Source organism: Carcharhinus amblyrhynchos, chromosome 22, assembly GCF_965287045.1.
Source record: "Carcharhinus amblyrhynchos chromosome 22, sCarAmb.v2.hapA, whole genome shotgun sequence".
Lineage (NCBI taxonomy): Eukaryota > Metazoa > Chordata > Chondrichthyes > Carcharhiniformes > Carcharhinidae > Carcharhinus > Carcharhinus amblyrhynchos.
The window spans coordinates 34,280,888-34,300,218 of NC_137345.1; the positions used below are offsets into that span (position 1 = coordinate 34,280,888).

Here is a 19,331-nt window from a genome sequence, read left to right on the forward strand (position 1 = left end):
CCTTGGATAATGAGAGATATTGTGAGCCTTGTCAAAGAGAAAAAGGAAGCATTTGTCAAGGCTAGGAGTCTGGGAATACATGAAGCAAGAGTGGAATACAAGGAAAGTAGAAATAAACTTGAGCAAGGAACATAGAGGGTTAAAAGGAGTTGCAAAAAATCATTGGCCAGCAGGATTAAGAAAAATCCCAAGCCTTTTTATACATATATAAAGAGCAAGAGGGTAGCAGGGAGAGGGTTGACCCACTCAAGGACAGGGGAGGGAATCTCTGTGTGGAGCCAGAGGAAATGGGTAAGTCATCAAATGAGTACTTTGCGCCAGTATTCACCAAACAGAAGGACTTGGTGATTGATGAGTCTGGGAAAGTGTGTTGAGATCAAAAAGTAGGTGGCATTGGAGTTCTTGGGAAACATTAAGATAGACAAGTTTCCAGGGTCTGATGGGATATACCCAGCATTCTAAGAGAGGCAAGAAAAGAAATTGCTGGGCCTTGAGAGAAAGTTTTGTATCCTTACTGGCTACAGGGGAGGTCATGATGTGGAGATGCCAGCGTTGGACTGGGGTAAACACAGTAAGAAGTCTCTCAACACCAGGTTAAAGTCCGACAGGTTTATTTGTTACCTGACGAAGGAGCAATGCTCCAAAAGCTCATGGTGTTTGCTACCAAATAAACCCATTGGACTTTAACCTGGTGTTGTGAGACTTCTTACTATGTACAGGGGAGGTCCCAGAGGATTGGAGAATAGCCAATGTTGTTCCTTTGTTTAAGAAAGGTAACAAGAATAATCCAGGTAATTCACTGAAGGGAAATTATTGGAGAGGATTCTTTGAGACAGGATTTACACCCACTTGGAAATAAGTGGGTGTACGAGCGACAGGCAACATGTTTTTGTGAAGGGGAGGTCATGTCTCACAAACTTGATCGAGTTTTTTGAGGAAGTGACGAAGATGATTGAGGGTTGGACAGTGGATGTTGTCTACATGGACTTCAGTAAGGCTTTTGACAAGGTCTCTCATGGTAGACTGGTGCAGAAGTGCTGTTGCGTGGGATCAGAGGTGAGCTGGCAAGGTGGATACAGAATTGGCTTGGTTGTAGACAGAGGGTAGCAGTGGAAGGGTGCATTTCTGAATGGAGGGCTGTGACAAGTGGCGTTCCTCAGGGATCAGTGCTGGGACATTTGCTGTTTGTAATACATATAAATGATTTGGAGGAAAATGTAACATTTGATTAGTAAGTTTGTGGACAACAAAAAGTTTGGTGGATTAGCGGATAGTGATGAAGGCCATCAGGATGCAGCAAGATATAGATCAGTTGGAGACTTGGGCGGAAAGATGGCAGTAGAGTTGATCCAGACAAATGTGAGGTAATGCATTTTAGAAGGTCAAATACAGATAGGAAATGTACAATAAATGGCAGAACTCTTAAGAGCATTGATAGGCAGAGGCACCTGGGAATACAGGTACACAGGTCCCTGAAGATGCCAACACAAGTGGAGATGGTGGTCAAAAAGGCATAGGACATGCTTGCCTTTATCGGCCAGGGCATTGAGTTTAAAAATTGGCAAGTTATGTTGCAGCTTTAGCGAACTTCAGTTAGGCCGCATCAAATTGGGTTGATATTCTATAGCGTTTCAAAGAATGAGAAGCTGATCTCATTGAAACTTTAAAAATTCTTACGACGTGCAGAAGGGTAGATGTACTTCGGATGTTTCTTCTGAGTGGTGAGTCTGGAATCGGGGGACACAGTCTCAGAATAATAGGCAGTCCATTTAGGACACAGATGAAGAGGAATTTCTTCACTTGAGGGTAGAAAATCTTCGGAATTCTGGACCCTAAAGGTCTGTGGAATATAGTGTTCAATTCTGGTCGCCACATTACCAGAAGGATGTGGATGTTTTGGAGAGGATACAGGGTGTTGCTTGGTATGGAGGTCATTAGCTATGAGGAGAGATTGTGGAAATTTGGTTTGTTTTCACTGGAACAACAGAGGCTGAGGGGCGACCTGATAGAATTCTACAAGATTGACAGACATGGACAGAGTGGATAGTCAGAAGCTTTTTCCCAGGGTGGAACAGTCAATTACTCGGGGGCATAGGTTTAAAGGAGATGTACGAGGCAAGTTTTGGGTGGTGTGTGCCTGGAACTAGCTGCCAGGGGAGGTATTGGAAGCAGATACGACATGACTTTCAAGGTGCGCTTTGACAAATACGTGAATAGAATGGGAATGAAGGGATTAGGTCCCAGGAAGGGTAGGGGGTTTTAGTTCATTCGTGCAACATGGTCGGTGCAAGCTTGGAGGGCCGAAGGGTCTATTCCTCTGCTGTAATTTTCTTTGTCCTTTGTTCCTAATATCTCCTTCCTACACCCAGCCCATAGCCCTACAGCTTAGAGCACTTAAGGTGTAGATCCAAATACTTTTTAAGAGAATTTAGGGTCTCTGCCTCCACCACCAACTCGGGCAGTGAATTCCAGACAACCACCACCCATTTTGTAAAAATGGTCTTCCTCAAGTCCACTCCACACTTATTACCACTTAGCTTGAAACACAGAAACTAGAATCAGGAGTCGGCCATTTGGCCCTTTGAGCCTGCTCCGCCATTCATTTTGATCATGGCTGATCATCAAATTCTGATCTCCCTTTCCCCCATATCTCTTGATCCTTTTAGTCCCAAGAGATGTACCTAATTTGTTTTTGAAATCATACAACCTTTTGGTCTCAACTACTTTCTATGGTAGTGAATTCCCCACATTCACCACCCTCTAGTTGAAGAAATTTCTCCTCCCATCAGTTCGAAAAGGTTTACCCTTTATCTTCAAACTATGACTCCTAATTTTGGACACCACCACCACCACCACCACCACCACCACCACCACCACCACCACCACCCCCCCCCCCCCCCCCAAATTGGGAACATTCTTTCTGAATCTACGCTGTGTAACCGTGTTGCTGTGAGATTCCCTCTCTTCTGAACTCCAGTGAATATAATCCTAACCGATTTAGTCTCTCCTCATGTGACAGACCTACCATCCTAGGAATCAGCCTGGTAAATATTTGCTGTATTTCCTCTATAGCAAGGACATCCTTCCTCAGATAAGGACACTAAAAATGCGCACAGAGTTCCAGATGTGGCTTCACCAACGTCCGATACAATTGCAGCAAGATATCCCTATCTGAAAAACCGATGGATATGGTCTTTTCAAACTTTTAGAAGGCTTTTGACAAGGTCTCACATTAGCAGACCACCATGTAAAGTTGAAGCGCATGGGATTATGGCTAGTGGCTTGAGATGGATAGAAAGCTGGTTAGCAGACAAGAAATAAAGAGTTGGCATTAATGGGTATTTTCCAGTTACAGTAAGAAGTCTCACAACATCAGATTAAAGTCCAACAGGTTTATTTCATAGCACAAGCCACTAGCTTTCAGAAGGTGAATGCCCATGGGCGTCGCTGGCTGGCCAGCATTTATTCAGCCTCTGATCTTTGGATAAGTGTTTCCAAGGTGGCCTTCACGACATATGACAACAGAGTCGCTGAGCAGAGACTGATAATCAAGTTCTGCACACATGAGGACGGCCTCAACTGGGATCTTGGGTTCATGTCACACTACTGTAACCCCCATGACATGCCTGGGCTTGCAAAATCTCACTAACTGTCCTGCCTGAAATAATACATATCTCTTTAACCTGTGCTTAACCCCCTCTCCACTCACATTGTTTGTACCTTTTGAGACTTGATTACCTGTAAAGATTGCATTCGAACCATTATTTTGTAAATTGAATTTGTGTCTTTATAGCCCTGTTTATGAACTGAAATCCCACTCACCTGATGAAGGAGCAGCGCTTCGAAAGCAAATGGCTTATGCTACCAAATAAACATGTTGGATTTTAACCTCTGCTTCTTACTACATTTTCCAATTGGCAGGCAGTGAAGTAGTGGATCTCTGCTAGGACTCCAATTGTTCACATTATATATAAATGGTCTGGAAAAGGCAACTCAATGTATTATCTCCAAATTTGTAGATGAAACACAGTTGTGTGGGAAATTGAGCTGTGAGAAGGGTGCAGAGATGCTTCACTGTGATTTAGACAGTCTGAGTGGGCAAATGAATGTCAAATGCCGTATAATGTGCATAAATGTGAGGTTATCCACTTGGTAGCAATAGTAGGAAAGCAGATTATTATTTTGCACGGTGGCACAGTGCTGCCTCACAGTGCCAGTGATCCAGGTTCAATACCTGGCTTGGGTCATTGTCTGTGTGGAATTTGCGTACTCTCCCTGTGTCTACATGGGTTTTCTCCAGGTGTTCTGGTTTCCTCCCACAGGCCAAAGATGTACAAGTTAGGTGGATCGGTCATGATAAATTAATTGCCCCTTAGTATCAGGGGGACTACCTAGGCTAAATGCATGGGGTGATGGGGATAGGGTCTGGGTGGGATTGTGGTAAATGCAGACACGATAGGCCAAATGCCCTCCATCTGCACTGTAGGATTCTATGGTTTTACGTGAGAGATGGATACTCAGTGAGGCATTTGTGTCCTCATCCACCAGTCGCTGAAAGTAAGTGTGCAGGTACAGCAGGCAGTAAAGAATGCAAATGGTATTTTGGCCTTCACAGTGAGAAGCTTTGAGTACTGGAGTAAGGATATTTTACTGCAGTTGTCCAGGGCATTGGTGAGGCCACACCTGAAGTATTGTGTGAAATTTTGGCGTCCTTATCCCTGCTATAAAGGGAGTACAGTGAAGGCTTATCAGGCTGATTCCTGGGATGGCAGGTATGTCATATTGGTTAGGATTATATTCACTGGAGTTCAGAAGAGTGACAGGGGTTCTGATTTTTAGAATAATAAAATTTTAACATGATTAGACAGGTTAGATTCGGAAAGGATGTTCCTGTTAGTGGGGGAGTCCAGAACTAGGGATCATAGTTTGAGGATAAGGGGTAAATCTTTTAGGACTGAGGTGAGGAGAAATTTCTTCACCCAGAGGGTGGTGAATTGTGGCATTCACTGTCACAAAGTAGTTGAGGCCAGAAGGTTGTAAGATTTTAAGAAATTAGATATAGCTCTTGGGGCTAAAGGGACCAAAGGGACTGCAATGAATGGCAGAGCAGGCTTGAAGTGCCAAATGATATATTTTTGCTTTTTTTTAATGTTTCAATATCCCCTAATTCCAGAATTCTCCACCAAGGGATACAATGTTTAAAGTTTGAAGTTTATTTATTAGTATCGCAAGTAGGCTTACATGAACACTGCAATGATGTTACTGTGAAAGTTGTCTAGTTGCAACACTCCAGGAGCCTGTTCGGGTACATTGAGGGAGAATTCAGTATGACCAATGCATTTAATTGGCACATCTTTTGGACTGTGGGAGGAAACCGGAGCACCTAGGGGAAACGCATGCACACATGGGGAGAACGTGCAAACTCTACATAGACAGTGACCCAAGCTGGGAATCGAACCTGGGTCTGAGGCAGCAATGCTAACTGCTGTACCACCTCAGAGAGTAATGTTCTCTTGTCCACCCTATCTCTTCCCCTCATAATTTTGTACACCTTTATCAAATCACCCCTCAGCTTCCTTTGTTCCAAGGAAAATAATCCCAAACGATTCGACCTCATGTTAGTTATACTTTTCTAGCCTTGGCAACATTCTTGCAAACCACCTCTGCATTCTCTCAGAGCAACTACATACTTTCTGTAATATGGTGAGCAGAACTGCATGCAATACTCTGTTTTATACCACCAGTGTTTTTTTACAATTCCAGCATGATATTGTTTTATAATTTATATCTCTGCCAATGAAGGAGAGCATTCCATGTGCCTTCTCTACAGCCTTGTCTACTTGAGCTGTTGCCTTTAAGGACCTGTGCACTTGTATACCAAGATCTCTCATTTCATAGAATCATAGAAACCCTACAGTGCAGAAAGAGGCCATTTGGCCCATCGAGTCTGCACCGACCACAATCCCACCCAGGCCCTACTCCCATATCCCTACATATTTACCCTACGCATCTCAGGACTCCAAGGGGCAATTTTTAGCCTGGCCAATCAATCTAACCTGCACATCTTTGGACTACATCTACCCTTTTTAATAAGTTCCCAATCTAATAAGAACCAATTTAATAAGAACCAATCTAATGACCCTCGAACCTGAACTATTCCAATATTATCCATATGTCTATCCAGTGACCATTTGAACGCCCTTAAAGTTGGCGAGTCCACAACTGCTGCAGGCAGGGCATTCCACGACGTTACTACCCTCTGAGTAAAGAACCTACCTTTGACATCCGTCCTATAATTATCACCCCTCAATTTAAAGCAATGGTCCCTTGTGTTAGCCATCACCATCCAAGGAAAAAGGCTCTCACTGTCCACCCTATCTAATCCTCTGATCATCTTGTATGCCTCAATTAGGTCATCTCTTAACCACCTTGTCTCTGACGAAAACAACCTTAAGTCCCTCAGCCTTTCTACGTAAGACCTTCCCACCATACCAGGCAACATCCTGGTAAACCTCCTCTGCACTCTTTCCATTGCTTTCACATCTTTCTTATAATGTGGCGACCAGAACTGTACGCAATATTCCAAGTGCAGACGCACCAGAGTTTTGTACAGTTGCAACATAATCTCCTGTCTCCGAAATTCAATCCCTCTACCAATAAAAGCTAACACACCGTATGCCGCCTTAACAACCTTATCAATCTGGGTGCCAACTTTCAGGGATCTATGCGCATGTACACAGATCTCTCTGCTCACCGACACTACCAAGAGCCTTCCATTAGCCCTGTATTCTGTAATCCTGTTACTCTTTCCAAAGTGAATCACCTCACACTTTTCTGCATTAAACTCCATTTGCCACCTCTCAGCCCAGCTCTGCAGCTTACCTATGTCCCTCTGCAAACTGTAACATCCATCCTCACTGTCTACAACTCCTCCGACTTTAGTGTCATCTGCAAATTTACTAACCCATCCTTCTACACCCTCATCTAGGTCATTTATAAAAATGACAATCAGCAGTGGCCCCAAAACAGATCCCTGCGGTACACCACTAGTAACTGAAGTCCAGGTTGAATATTTCCCATCAACCACCACCCTCTGTCTTCTATCAGCTAGCCAATTCCTGATCTAAACTGCTACATCACCCTCAATCCATGCATCCGTATTTTCTGCAGTAGCTTACCAGTCCAAAGATGTGCAGGTTAGTGGATAGGCCATTGTGTCCCAAGATATGTAATTTAGGGAGAGTAGTGAGCTACATAAATGGGATTATGGCAGTAGGGCTGGGGAGGGGGCTTGGGTAGAATACTGTGTCAGGATACTGTGTCAGAGAGCTGGTGCAGATTTGATGGGCTGAATGGCCTCCTCCTGCACTGCAGGGATTGAATGATGCATCTATGCCTATTTTAACAAATCCATGCTTACCATTCTTGAAAAGTCCATCCCTTTCTCGATGGCAGGTAATCTTATTCGTCAGGATTGATTCTACTAATTTGCCCACCACTGATTTAAGACTAACTAATTAACTGGCCTATAATTGTTTGGCATCCTTTAGCAGCCCATCTGGTCCTCATGACTTATCAATTTTCAAGGATTCCAACTTTTTTGAGTATCATAGAATCCTGCAGTGCAGAAGGATGCCACTCGGCTCATTGAGTCTGCACTGACCACAATCCCATAACCCCATGTATTTACCCTAGCTAGTCCCCCTCACATTAAGGAGCAATTTAGCATGCCCAATCCACCTAACCTGCACATCTTTGGACTGTGGGGGGAACCGGAACACCTGGAGGAAACCCATGCAGACACAGGGAGAACGTGCAAACTCTGCACTGACAGTCACCCAAGCCGGGAATTGAACGCCGTACTTCCTTCTGAGTTAGGATAGGTGCATCAGAGCTTTTGATAAATCTAAGTTTATGTACGGTTATTAATAGGTATTGACTAGGAGAATATTGGAATGGTCAGATCTGGAGGTAACAGCTGTGGATGTGGCTTTTGGAAGATGGATTGAGGGAAGGGTGGAGGCAGGTAAGGTTACTGAGGTGAAAGTAGTCTTACGGAGAGGATGTGGAAGTCAGATGCTGAGCTTGGTCAAATGGGATGCAGAGTTTGATCCAACTTCAGTTTCAAAAGGTAACTGAGTAAAATCAGTATGCTTTTTTCCATTCCTCTGGATTAAGGTCAAATCCAGTCCAAACTCATGGAATGAAAAATATCTTCAAAGGCCTCACCCAGTTGGGCCTGCAGTAAAAGTCTGTCCACATTTAGAGTAAGTTGGCCATCAAGCTGAAATCTCATTCAAAACATCTATATTTTTAAAACAAGTTTGTTATGTAAAATTCTTCCAAGGGACAGAGTATCAGAACATTATTGGTGTGCTTGCAGGTGCTCCTTTGGAAATGAGGTAGGGCACTAGAATTTGATGCTCATTATTGATCTGGACGTACTTAATGTTAATTGATGTTCAAAATAGCAAGTGTTCCATTTCCTAGTGATACACTTTGCTGTGTCACTGTGTGTTCATGTTTCCTTTAGTCCTGAAAGATGTATTTTTATTAAAATCCAGAGAAGTACACTGTGCCTGCAGTGAAGAAAGAGGGAAATGAGAATCGTACCATTGATCCAGAGCGAACCAGGGCACTCAGAAACAACAGGAATACTATTGCCTCAAATATTGTAAGTATATCAGACCAGGCTTTTTTAAGTAAGGATTTATAATATTCATGGTATATGCCTTTTTAATTAAGGAATTTGCCTAATAATAAAACAATTTGTTTGCTTAATTAGTAAAAGGGCTAGTGAAGCTTTGCATTTGTTACACCGTCAGGGTTGCTCAAGTTTACAGTCCTGTCTTTCAGAGTGAAAAATGTCTCACATTCCAAAAGCTACAGGTAACATTCTGACCCGGAGTTCCACTGTTGCATTGGTTGGTGCTGCAGTTATTATTATTCTCCTATGTGCAGAACCTCTGTTAGGTTGTCCTGACTTCAAGTTTTCACAGGCTGTGCTGATGCAGCAGGCAGATCTGGGTGGGATAGTTGTTGGTACAGTCTCGATGAGCCAAATGGCCTCCATCTGCACTGTTGGGATTCTGTGATTCTGTCGATATTGTATTAAGTCAAAAAATTGATCGAGGGAGGAGGATGAAATCATTGATGCAAGTCCCATGTGATAGACATGTAACATCATTTTTTTGCCAATTTAAGTAGAATGTCTGAATTGCATTTGGGCACTGCGTAAACCAATGGAACAATAGAACCTTGAAACAGGGAGCAGTCCAAGGCAGGGTATTGGAGAAGGGTTTCACTAACAGGTATATAATTAGACAAATAAAAGTAGCCTCTACAATTGTGATCAAGAGGGATCAGGGAGTGTGCTAGGTTAAGGATACCTTGAAGTAGCTAGAAAGAACCAGTTGTGATCTATTTCTGAACCAGTGACGTGGAAAGGAACAGGAAGAAAGAACTGTTGAAACCTTGGAAACTAGGTGCTACTGTATGCCATTGGTGGAGGGCATGAATGTTTAAACTGATTATGGGTATTATTGAAATGGACTGATTTGTCCTGGATTGTATCAAGCTCCTATGTTATTGGAGCTGCTGTCATCCAGGCAAGAGCGTATTCCATTATACTTATGACTTGTGCCTTTTAAATGGTGGACAAGCTTTGAGGACTGGTTTCTAATTTACTATAGGGAAAGGAGCTAGCTGTTTGTTGAGATCTGCTAAGTGGGTAAGTTCTACTCTCTTCTAAAATTTAAAACAATACACACCTTGAAGAACTTTGGCTCAGAGTCATTGAGCTGGAGGCTGAGTTGTAAACTCTGCGACATATCAGGAAGGGGAAATGTTACCTGGATGCAGTCACACCTCTTAGGATTTGGGTCTTCTGATTCGGTCAGTGGTCAGCGGCAGGAGTGTGATTGTGAGTGAGGCAGATAAAGGGACCCAGAGTACAGGAGTTTCAACCTTCGCAATTATCCAACAGATTTGAAGTTCGCTTAGCTTGTTTGGATGAGAGTGAGGGTTGCAGGGTGGATGTGCTGACTGATCATGGTATGAGAAGCGATTCAATTGTGGGGAGCACATACAAGTGTAATGGTAGTTGGGGATAGTTTAGTGAGGGGGATTGACACTGTTTTCTGTTGCAAGAAGCAAGACTCCAGATTGTGTTGCCTTAGGATTCAGGCCATCTACTCTGGGCTGGAGGGGGAGGATCCCATGGTCATGGTCCATGTAGGTACCAAAGACGTAGTTAGGATGAGGAAGGAGATCCTCGATAATCAGTATGAGGGGCTAGACCTCAAATTAAAAAGCAGAACTTCAAATGTAATAATTTCTGGATTACTGCCAGAGCCAGCTGCAAATTGGCATAGGAAAAATATTTTTTGAGATACGAATATGTGGTTCAAAGACTGGTGTGGGAAAAGGACGTTCCAGTTTGTGGGATACTGACACCAGTAATGAGGAAAGTAGGATCTGTACTTTTGGAATGTGTACCTTTGGAACATTCTAGAGCTGAAGCATGTTGGGGCTGATGTTCTAGCAAGCCACCTAACAAGGGAAGTAGAAAGAGTTTTAAACTCAATTGTTGGGCAAGTTACAAAACTGAGGAAGATGTAGTATATTAATGAGGAGAGTGGAGTTAAGGGTGGCACATTGGTTAGCACTGCCATCTCACATCTCCAGGGACCTGGGTTCGATTCCTGGCTTGTGACTATCTGTGTGGAGTTTGCACTTTCTCCCCATGTCTGTGTGGGTTTCCTCTGGTGCTCTGGTTTCCTCCCACATTGCAAAAATGTGCGGGTTGCATGCATTGGTCATTCTAAATTGTCCCTTAATATCCTGGGGTGCATAGGTTAGAGGGGTTAGTGGATTAAATATGTGGGATTACAGGATAGAGCCTGGGTGGGATTCTTATTGATGCAGACTCGATGGGCTGAATGGCCTCCTGCACTGTAGGAGGCAAGGCCAGAGAGGAAGGTTATGGATAATGATAAACGGACCATGGCAGACAGGGACAGAATGAATAATTATGATCTGATTGCTATTACAGAGACATGGCTACAGGGTGACATAGACTGGACCTGATCGTTGATGGATAATTAAGAAAAGCTAGAGTGGTGACGCTGGTAATTAATTATGCTATTAGCACATTAGAGAGGAATGACCTAAGTTCAAAAAAACCAGGAATCAGAATCAATTTGAGTTGAGTTGAAAAGTTATAAAGGCAAAGAATCACTTGTGGGAGTGAAGTACAGGCCTCTAGTTATAACATAGTAGGACAGAGTATAGCGATAATGGGTGCATTTCCGAAAGGTACTGCAATAATCATGAGGGATTTTAAATCTGTATATAATTGAAAATATCAGATGGCCAAATTGTAGTTAAGGAGTTCATAGAATATTTTCAGGATAGTTTCATGGAACAGCATGTTCTGGAGTCAACTAGAGGGCAGGTTGTATTAGACCTGGTATTGTGCAATGAGATAGGATTAATTGGTAATCTCATAATGAAGGTACCCCTCGGTAGCACTGATAGTAATGTAATCAAATTTTACCTTCAGTTTAAGGGAGAGAAGACTGTGTCTAAGACCAGTTTTTAAACTTAAATAAGAGTGATTACGATGGCGTAAAAGCAAAGCTAGCTAGAGTTAACTGACAAGACTAGAGGACTAGAGGGTACAGCCTCAAGATAAAGGGGGGGGCGGTTTAGAATGGAGTTGAGGAGGAACTTTTTCACTCAAAGGGTGGTGAATCTCTGGAATTCTCTGCCTGTTGAAGTGGTGGAGGCTGCCTCGCTCAATATTTTTAAGACGCGGGTTGATAGGTTTTTGATAGGCAAGGGGTTTAAGGGTTATGGGGAGAGGGCGGGAATGTGGAACTGAGCCACGACAGATCAGCCATGATCTTATTGAATGGCGGGGCAGGCTCGAGGGGCTAGATGGCCTACTCCTGCTCCTATTTCTTATGTTCTTATGTTCTTATGACAAATGTGCTTAAGAAGTAGATCAACGGAGGTTTAATAGCAGACATTTAATGGGATAGATAAGAATACCCAGATTTGACACTTTCTAATGAGAGAAAAACTCACGAATCACTCATGTTAACTAAAGTTAAAGACGGTATAAATTTTAAAAAAAGCATATATTTGGTCAAAGGCTCGTGGCAAACGAGAAAATTCATAGAATCATAGAATGCAGGAAAGGCCTTTTGGCCCATCAAGTCTGCACTGACACATTAGAAACACCTGAACTCCCACCTAATCCCATGTGTCAGCACTTGGTCATAGCCCTGAAGGTTATGACGTACCAAATGCTCATCCAGGTACTCAAAAAATCAGTCATAGAGGTTTACTGCGTAGAAACAGGCCCTTTGGCCCAACTCGTCCACGTTGCCCTTTTTTTTAAAACCCTTAAGCTAGTCCCAATTCAGCGCATTTGGCCCATATTCCTCTAAACCCACCTTACCCATGTAACTGTCTAAATGCTTTTTAAAAGACAAAATTGTACCTGCCTCTTCTACTATCTCTGGCAGCTTCTTCCAGACACTCACCACCTCAGTGTGAAAAAATTGCCCCACAGGACCTTTTTGTATCTCTCCCCTCTCACCTTAAACCTATGCCCTCTAGATTTAGATTCCTCTATCTTTGGGAAAATATATTGACTTATCTAGCTTATCTATGCCCCTCATCATTTTATAGACCTTAATAAGATCACCTCTCAGCCTTCTACGCTCCAGAGGAAAAAGTCTCAGTCTATCCAACCTCTCCTTATATCTCAGACCATCAAGTCCTGGTAGCATCCTAGTAAATCTTTTCTGCACTCTTCCTAGTTTAGTAATATCCATTATATAATAGGCTGACTAGAGCTGTACACCGTATTCCAAGTGCGGCCTTACCAATGTCTTGTACAACTTCAACAAGATGTCCCAACTCCTGTTCTGACCAGTGAAACCAAGCATGCTGAATGCTGCCTTCATGATTCTATTCACCTGTGACTCCACTTTCAACGAGTTACGAACCTGTACCCTTAGATCTCCTTATTCTGTAACTCTCCCCAACCATTAACTGAGTAAATCCTGCTCTGGTTCACTCTATCAAAATGCACCAACTTGCATTTATCTAAATTAAACTCCATCTGCCATTCGTCAGATCACTGACCCAATTGATCAAGATCCCGTTGCAATCTGAGATAACTTCTTCACTGTCCACTATGACACCAATCTTGGTGTCATCTGCAAACTTAATAACCATGCCTCCTGTATTCTCATCCACTTCTTAAAGGATGTGAGGCAATGTCTACCCTCCCAGGCAGCGCATTCCAGACCATCATCACCCTCTGGGTAAAAACGTTTTTCCTCACATCGCCCTAAATCTCCTGCCCCTCACCTTGAATGTATGCCCCCTCATGACTGACCCTTCAACTAAGGGTGCTCCTTTTGGAAAGAATATAAAGAACATCAAAGTTTGACAAAATAATTGGTGAGGGGAAAAACTAGAGTACGAGATAAGGCTAGGTAGTAATTGAGTAAGAGTTTCTACAGATATTTAAATAAGAGTTAACAAAGTGAGCATTGGTCCTATAGAATGTGCATGTTGATAATGGAAAGAAGCGGAGTTGCATTGCATTGGTCTTCATGATATGGAACATAAATAACATCCCAGAAACAGCTGTACTCAACAGGTGGAACTTAAGAAAATTACTATTACTGGGGAAGTGGTATTGAACAACTTGTTGGGTCTGTGGAGTGACAGATCCCCGGGTCTGGATGGACTTCACTCTAAGATCTTGAAAGAAGTGGCTAATGAGATAGTTGATGCATTGATTTTAGTTTTCCAAAATTCTCTATATTCAGGAAAGGTTCTATTTGGTTGGAAGATTCAAAAAGGGGGGGGGAGAGAAAGAGAGAGGGATGCGTAAAGTAGGCAACTACAGGCCAGTTAGCCTAACATATGAAATAGGGAAAATGTTAGAAGCTATTATTAAAGGTGTGATAGAAGGACATTTGGAAAAATTCAAGATTATCAGGCTGAGCCAACGTGGTTTTGGGTAAGGAAAATCATGTTTAACTAATTTATTGGAGTTCTTTGAAGGAGGCACATTTGAGATGGATAAAGAGGAACCAGTACTAAATTGTCCCTTAGTGTCAGGGGGACTAAATAGGTAAATACATGTGATTATCGGTGTAGGCCCTGGATGGATTGTGGTCGTTGCAGACTCGATGAGCCAAATAGCCGCCTCCTGCACTGTAGGATTCAATGATAAGGTGCCATATCAAAAGTTAGTGTGGAAAATAGAAGTTTGTGGTGTAGGGGATAACGTATTGGCTTGGATTGAATTGGCTAGCTAGCATGAAGCACTAGGCGTCAGTGGGTTATTTTCTGGTTGGCAGGATGTGATCAGTCTTTACTTCAGAGATCAGTGCTGTGGCTTCAACTTTTACAACTTATATAAATGACTGGGACCGAAGGTTGCTAAATTCGCTGACAAGACAAAGATAAGTAGGAAAATAAATTGTGAAGAGAATGTAAGGAGGCTACAAAGGGACATAGGTTTAGTGAGTGGACAAAATTCTGGCACTGCCAGATGGCCAATGCTCAGTCCATGTCTCTGATCACCAGGGGCTTCAATGGTCTATGAGTCCTGCACCCCTGGTTTCTGTTCGTGGAGGCCTTTAGTGATTCTTGCTGGGATCCCATTGTCACCGAGGGTCGGAAAATCCCAGGAGCAATAAAGATCCAGCCTCAAAGGGACTCGGCATATTTCAATGCTCAGAGTATGTCTGGGAGCAGTGGGTGGGAAAATACCGACAATAGTTGGTGCTGGCTCAGAATGCGCTAAAGCACTCGCCTGTGATTCTCTGGTCCTGCTACACTATAAAACGTTCTGCGCTGGGTGCGACACACCCAGAAAACCCAGCCATGATCTTACTGATCAGCAGAGTAAGCTTGACTGACTGCATAGTTTATTTTCTTTAGCCTGGCTTTGTGTAATGAATGTTGTCTTTAACAAAATTACTGGGGGAATGGGCCTGGGTAAAATGCACTTTCCATGAGTTGGTGCAGATGCAGTGAGCCGAATTATCTGCACTGTAGCAGTTCTATGTATATGAATGACTTGGACTCAAAATTTAGGAGGCATGCTATCAGAATTTGGAAATGTTACCAAATCCACAGCTGATTTAAGCAGTGCTTTTTGTTTCTGCCACTCGCCAGGAATTATTGAATAAAATTAAAATACCCACACTTTGGACGCTGCCCTAGTAAAAATGCTTTTTCATCAATACATATGAGCTTCATTGCATTTATAATCTTCTGATTAAGATCATTAATTTGACATTGGTTCTTCAATCCACCCTCCCCAGTCGGTGAGAAAAGTATTTTTTTGTACATTAGTTGTATCTCAGGTAGAGTTAATTAAATTAGGTTAAAATAAAGTGCATCAAGGATCTAAACCAGATTCCAAAAGCTTCGTAACCAAACAATTCATTGGAATGACATATTATCTTGCACAACTGTGCACATTCATTGTTTAGCTTAGAATGAGGTATGCATAACTTTTGGCTGCTGCTAACCATGCATCTGAGCAGCTTAACAGAATCAGTACAGCTAAACCTGGGAGCTATAGGAAGGAGTAAGTACAGAAGTCTTGTGGTTAAGATTTGGCTACTTATTATAGGTTTTTACAATCCCCAGCAAAGATAAATACATTTTTTAAGAAATAAATTTCCCAAAGGTCAATGGAAATAAACCATTGAATTTAGCATGGCCAATGCACCTAACCTGGTGTTGTGAGACTTCTTCCCTTGCTTACCTCAATGCAATGCTGATATCTCCAGATGATTGTTTTTTATGCATTCAAAGAATGTGGACTTCGCTGGCTTAACCAACATTTATAGCCTATCCCTAATTTCCCTTGGGAAGGTAGTGGGGTGCTATCTTATTGACGGCTGCAGTCCATGTGGTGTAGAAACATCCATAGTGCTGATAGAGAGGGAGTTTGGCTGAGTAGAAGAGTGTAGAGGATACCTATAATTTCCAAAATGATATAGGTGGGTTGGTGAGTGCGTGGAAAGTAGCAGATGGATTTGAAGATAGAGAAGTGTGAGGTCATGTATTTAGGAAATTCAAATAGTTATAGAGAGTACGCAATAAATGGGAATATTCTAAGAAGGGTAGATGAAATGAGAGATCTTGGCGTACACGTACACAGATCCCTAAAGGTGGCAGTCCAAGTTGAAGAAGGTATATGGAATGCTCTCCTTCATTGGCAGAGATATAGAATATAAAAGTAAGGATATAATATTGGAATTGTATAAAAAAAACCAGTGAGGCTACAGTTGGAGAATTGTCTGCAATTCTTGTCACTGAATTACACAAAGGACGTAATTGTGCTGGAGAGAATGCAGAAGAGGTTTACACGAATGTTGCCAGGAAAAGAAAAGTGTAGCTACGAGGAGAGATTGGATAGGTTGGAGTTATTTGGAACAAAGAAGGCTGAATGGTGCAAAAACAGAAAATGCTGGAAAACCTCAGCGGATCTGACAGCATCTATAGGGAGAGAATAGAGCCAACGTTTTGAATCTAATTGACCCTTTGTCAGAGCTAAGAGCAAAGAGAATCAGCAAACATTTATGCTATTGGGCTGGGGGGAGGGGGAGTGTGAAATTGGACGAAGGGCCCTAACCGATTTTCAGAGAGAAAAGAGAAGACTGGGAGGTGATCTTATAAATTGTGAAGCAGTTTCATAGGGTATGTATAATGAAAATGTTTCCAACTGTGGGGAGCCCAAAACTAAGTATAATTGCAAAATGTTCACTTGCAAATATAGTAAGTAATTCAGAAGAAATGTCTTTGTTCAGTGAGAAAGTGGAATTTGCTACTACAAGGAGTGTTTGAGGTGTAAAGCATAGATGTGTTTCGGGGAAGCTGGATAATCACATGAATATAAAAAGAAACATGTTGATAGAGTCAGATGAAATAAATATAGTTGAAACAGGCTTCTGTGGCACAGACTGAATTCTGTATTCCTTTCTTTTGTAGGTTGACCTGTATGTTTGCCTGATCTGTGGCCAAGGTAATGAAGAGGATCGCCTTCTGCTGTGTGATGGCTGTGATGACAGTTACCACACTTTCTGTTTAATTCCACCCCTACAAGATGTTCCAAAAGGTGATTGGAGGTGTCCAAAATGTCTGGCTCAGGTTGGTAACTGGAATCTTGCTCTGAGCATCAAATTTATACAGCAGCATGAAGACTATCTAACTTTGTTTTTGCATTCCCGATTTTCAAAGTTTAAAATAGATAATTGTAAAATAACATGAGAAATAGGGTTTTATGTAAGCCGTTTGGCCCTTTGAGCTTGCTTCCTATTCAATAAAATTATGCCGATCTGAGTCTGTCCTTAATTTCATTTTCCTGCTTGCCTGCCCCCATAATCCTTGAATCCCTTGGCAATCAAAAATATATTTAACTCAGCTTTGAATATATTTCATGGCTGACTGGGAATAGAATTGCAAACGCCTGATGACCTTCTGAGAGAGGAATCGCCTGCTCATCTGAGATTTTATTTTTAAACTTGGTCAGAGCTGTAGTGCATCCAGAAAGGATGCTTTCTATGGTGCATCTGTAAAGATTGGTGAGTCATAGTAGACATGCCGAATTCCCTTCATCTTTTGGGAAAGTTGGTGGGCTTTCTTAACTATAGCGCCGGAGTGGAGAGTCCAAGATAGGTTGTCGGTAATCTGGAAACCTAGATGCTTGAGGGTCTCAACCATCTTCACTTCATCATCTTTGATGTAGACAGGGACACATCCTCCACTATGTTTCCTGACGTTGATGACTATGTCCTTCACTTTATTGGCATTGAGGGAGAGATTATTGTCATTGCACGAATTCACCACACTTATCTTTTTCCTATACTCCATGTCATCATTATTTAGATTTGACCTACTATCATCAGCCAACTTGGAAAAGAAGTTGGAGTAGAATTTGGCCATGCAGACATCGGTGTATAAGGAGTAAAGGGCTGAGGACATAGCCTTGCGGGGCACCAGTGTTGAGGATAATTGTGGAGGAGGTGTCATTGCAAATCCTTACTGAATGTGGTCTGTAAATTAGGAAATCTAGGATCCAATTGTGGTCGGAAGAGCCAAGCTCTATGTCATGGCGTTTGGAGATGAGTTTTGTTGGGATAATGATGGCGAAGACTTGAGGTGTAGTCAATAAAAGGAAGCCTGACAGAAGTGTCCCTTGTTGACCAGGTGTTTCAGGGTTGAATGTATCACCTGCTGTGGACCTATTGCGACAATAGGGGAACTGTAGTGGGTCCTGAAACCTTTTGGTATTGTAAGACTATAATCTGTAGCAGCAGCTAGACGCACAGTAATGTCACTATGAATCCTGAACACTTTTTCTTTGTTCTAGGAGTGTAGCAAACCTCAAGAAGCTTTTGGATTTGAGCAAGCCCCAAGGGACTACACACTCCGTGCATTTGGAGAAATGGCAGATGCCTTCAAGTCAGATTACTTCAATATGCCAGTTCATGTGAGTGTGACAGAATCACAGAATTGTTATGCCGTTTGGCCAATCATATCTGTACTGGCTGTCCAAATGAGCATTATGACTTTGTGTCTTTAACCTGCCTTATGCTTGCACTGCTGCATGTTGTTTTTATGCAAATAATCATCTAAGTACTCATAAATGCTTCAATTGAAGTTGCTTCCACCACGTTTTCAGGCAGCGCATTCCGTAAGACAGTAAGAAATTGGAACAGGAGAAGGCGGTTTGGCCCCTTGAACCTGTTTGGCTATTCAGTAAAATCCAACTTACCTCACGTCCACTTTTTCCTGCCGTTTTCCCTTGTCCCTTGATTCCTTTACTGATCAAAATCTGTCTATCTTGAACTTAAATATACACAAGGACTCTGGCCCCACAGGTCTCTGTGGTAAAGAGTTCCAAAGACACTCAAGTCCCAGAGAGAAGAAATTTCTCTTCATGTCAGTCTTAAATCGGCACTCCTTTATTCTGAGACTATGCCCTCTGACTTTAGACTCTCCCATCAGGGGAAACATTCTCACAGAATTTATCCTGTCAAACCCCTTATGAATCTTGTGTGTTTCAATGAGATCACCTCTCACTCTTCTAAATTCCAATAAGTAGAGTCCCAACCTGTTTAACCTTTTGTCATCAGATAATAATGGTGGCACAGTGGTTTGTACTGCTGCCTCAGTGTCAGAGACCCGGGTTCCATTCTTTGGGTTACTGTCTGTCTGGAGTTCTCCCAGTGTCTGCGTGGGTTTTCTCCAGCTGGTCCAGTTTCTTCCCACAGTCCAAA

At 42.4% G+C, this 19,331-nt stretch overlaps 1 protein-coding gene across 1 annotated transcript in view; it reads left to right on the plus strand.

Moving 5' to 3' along the window:
• LOC145356777 (lysine-specific demethylase 5B-like) overlaps nt 1–19,331 on the plus strand; it is a 340,420-nt gene that overhangs the window by 61,773 nt on the left and 259,316 nt on the right. Inside the window, exons 7-9 of the mRNA XM_080209644.1 lie at nt 8,565–8,674; nt 17,041–17,199; nt 18,422–18,541. Coding sequence (XP_080065770.1) covers nt 8,565–8,674; nt 17,041–17,199; nt 18,422–18,541 — 389 coding nt within the window. The remainder of the gene's footprint in view (nt 1–8,564; nt 8,675–17,040; nt 17,200–18,421; nt 18,542–19,331) is intronic.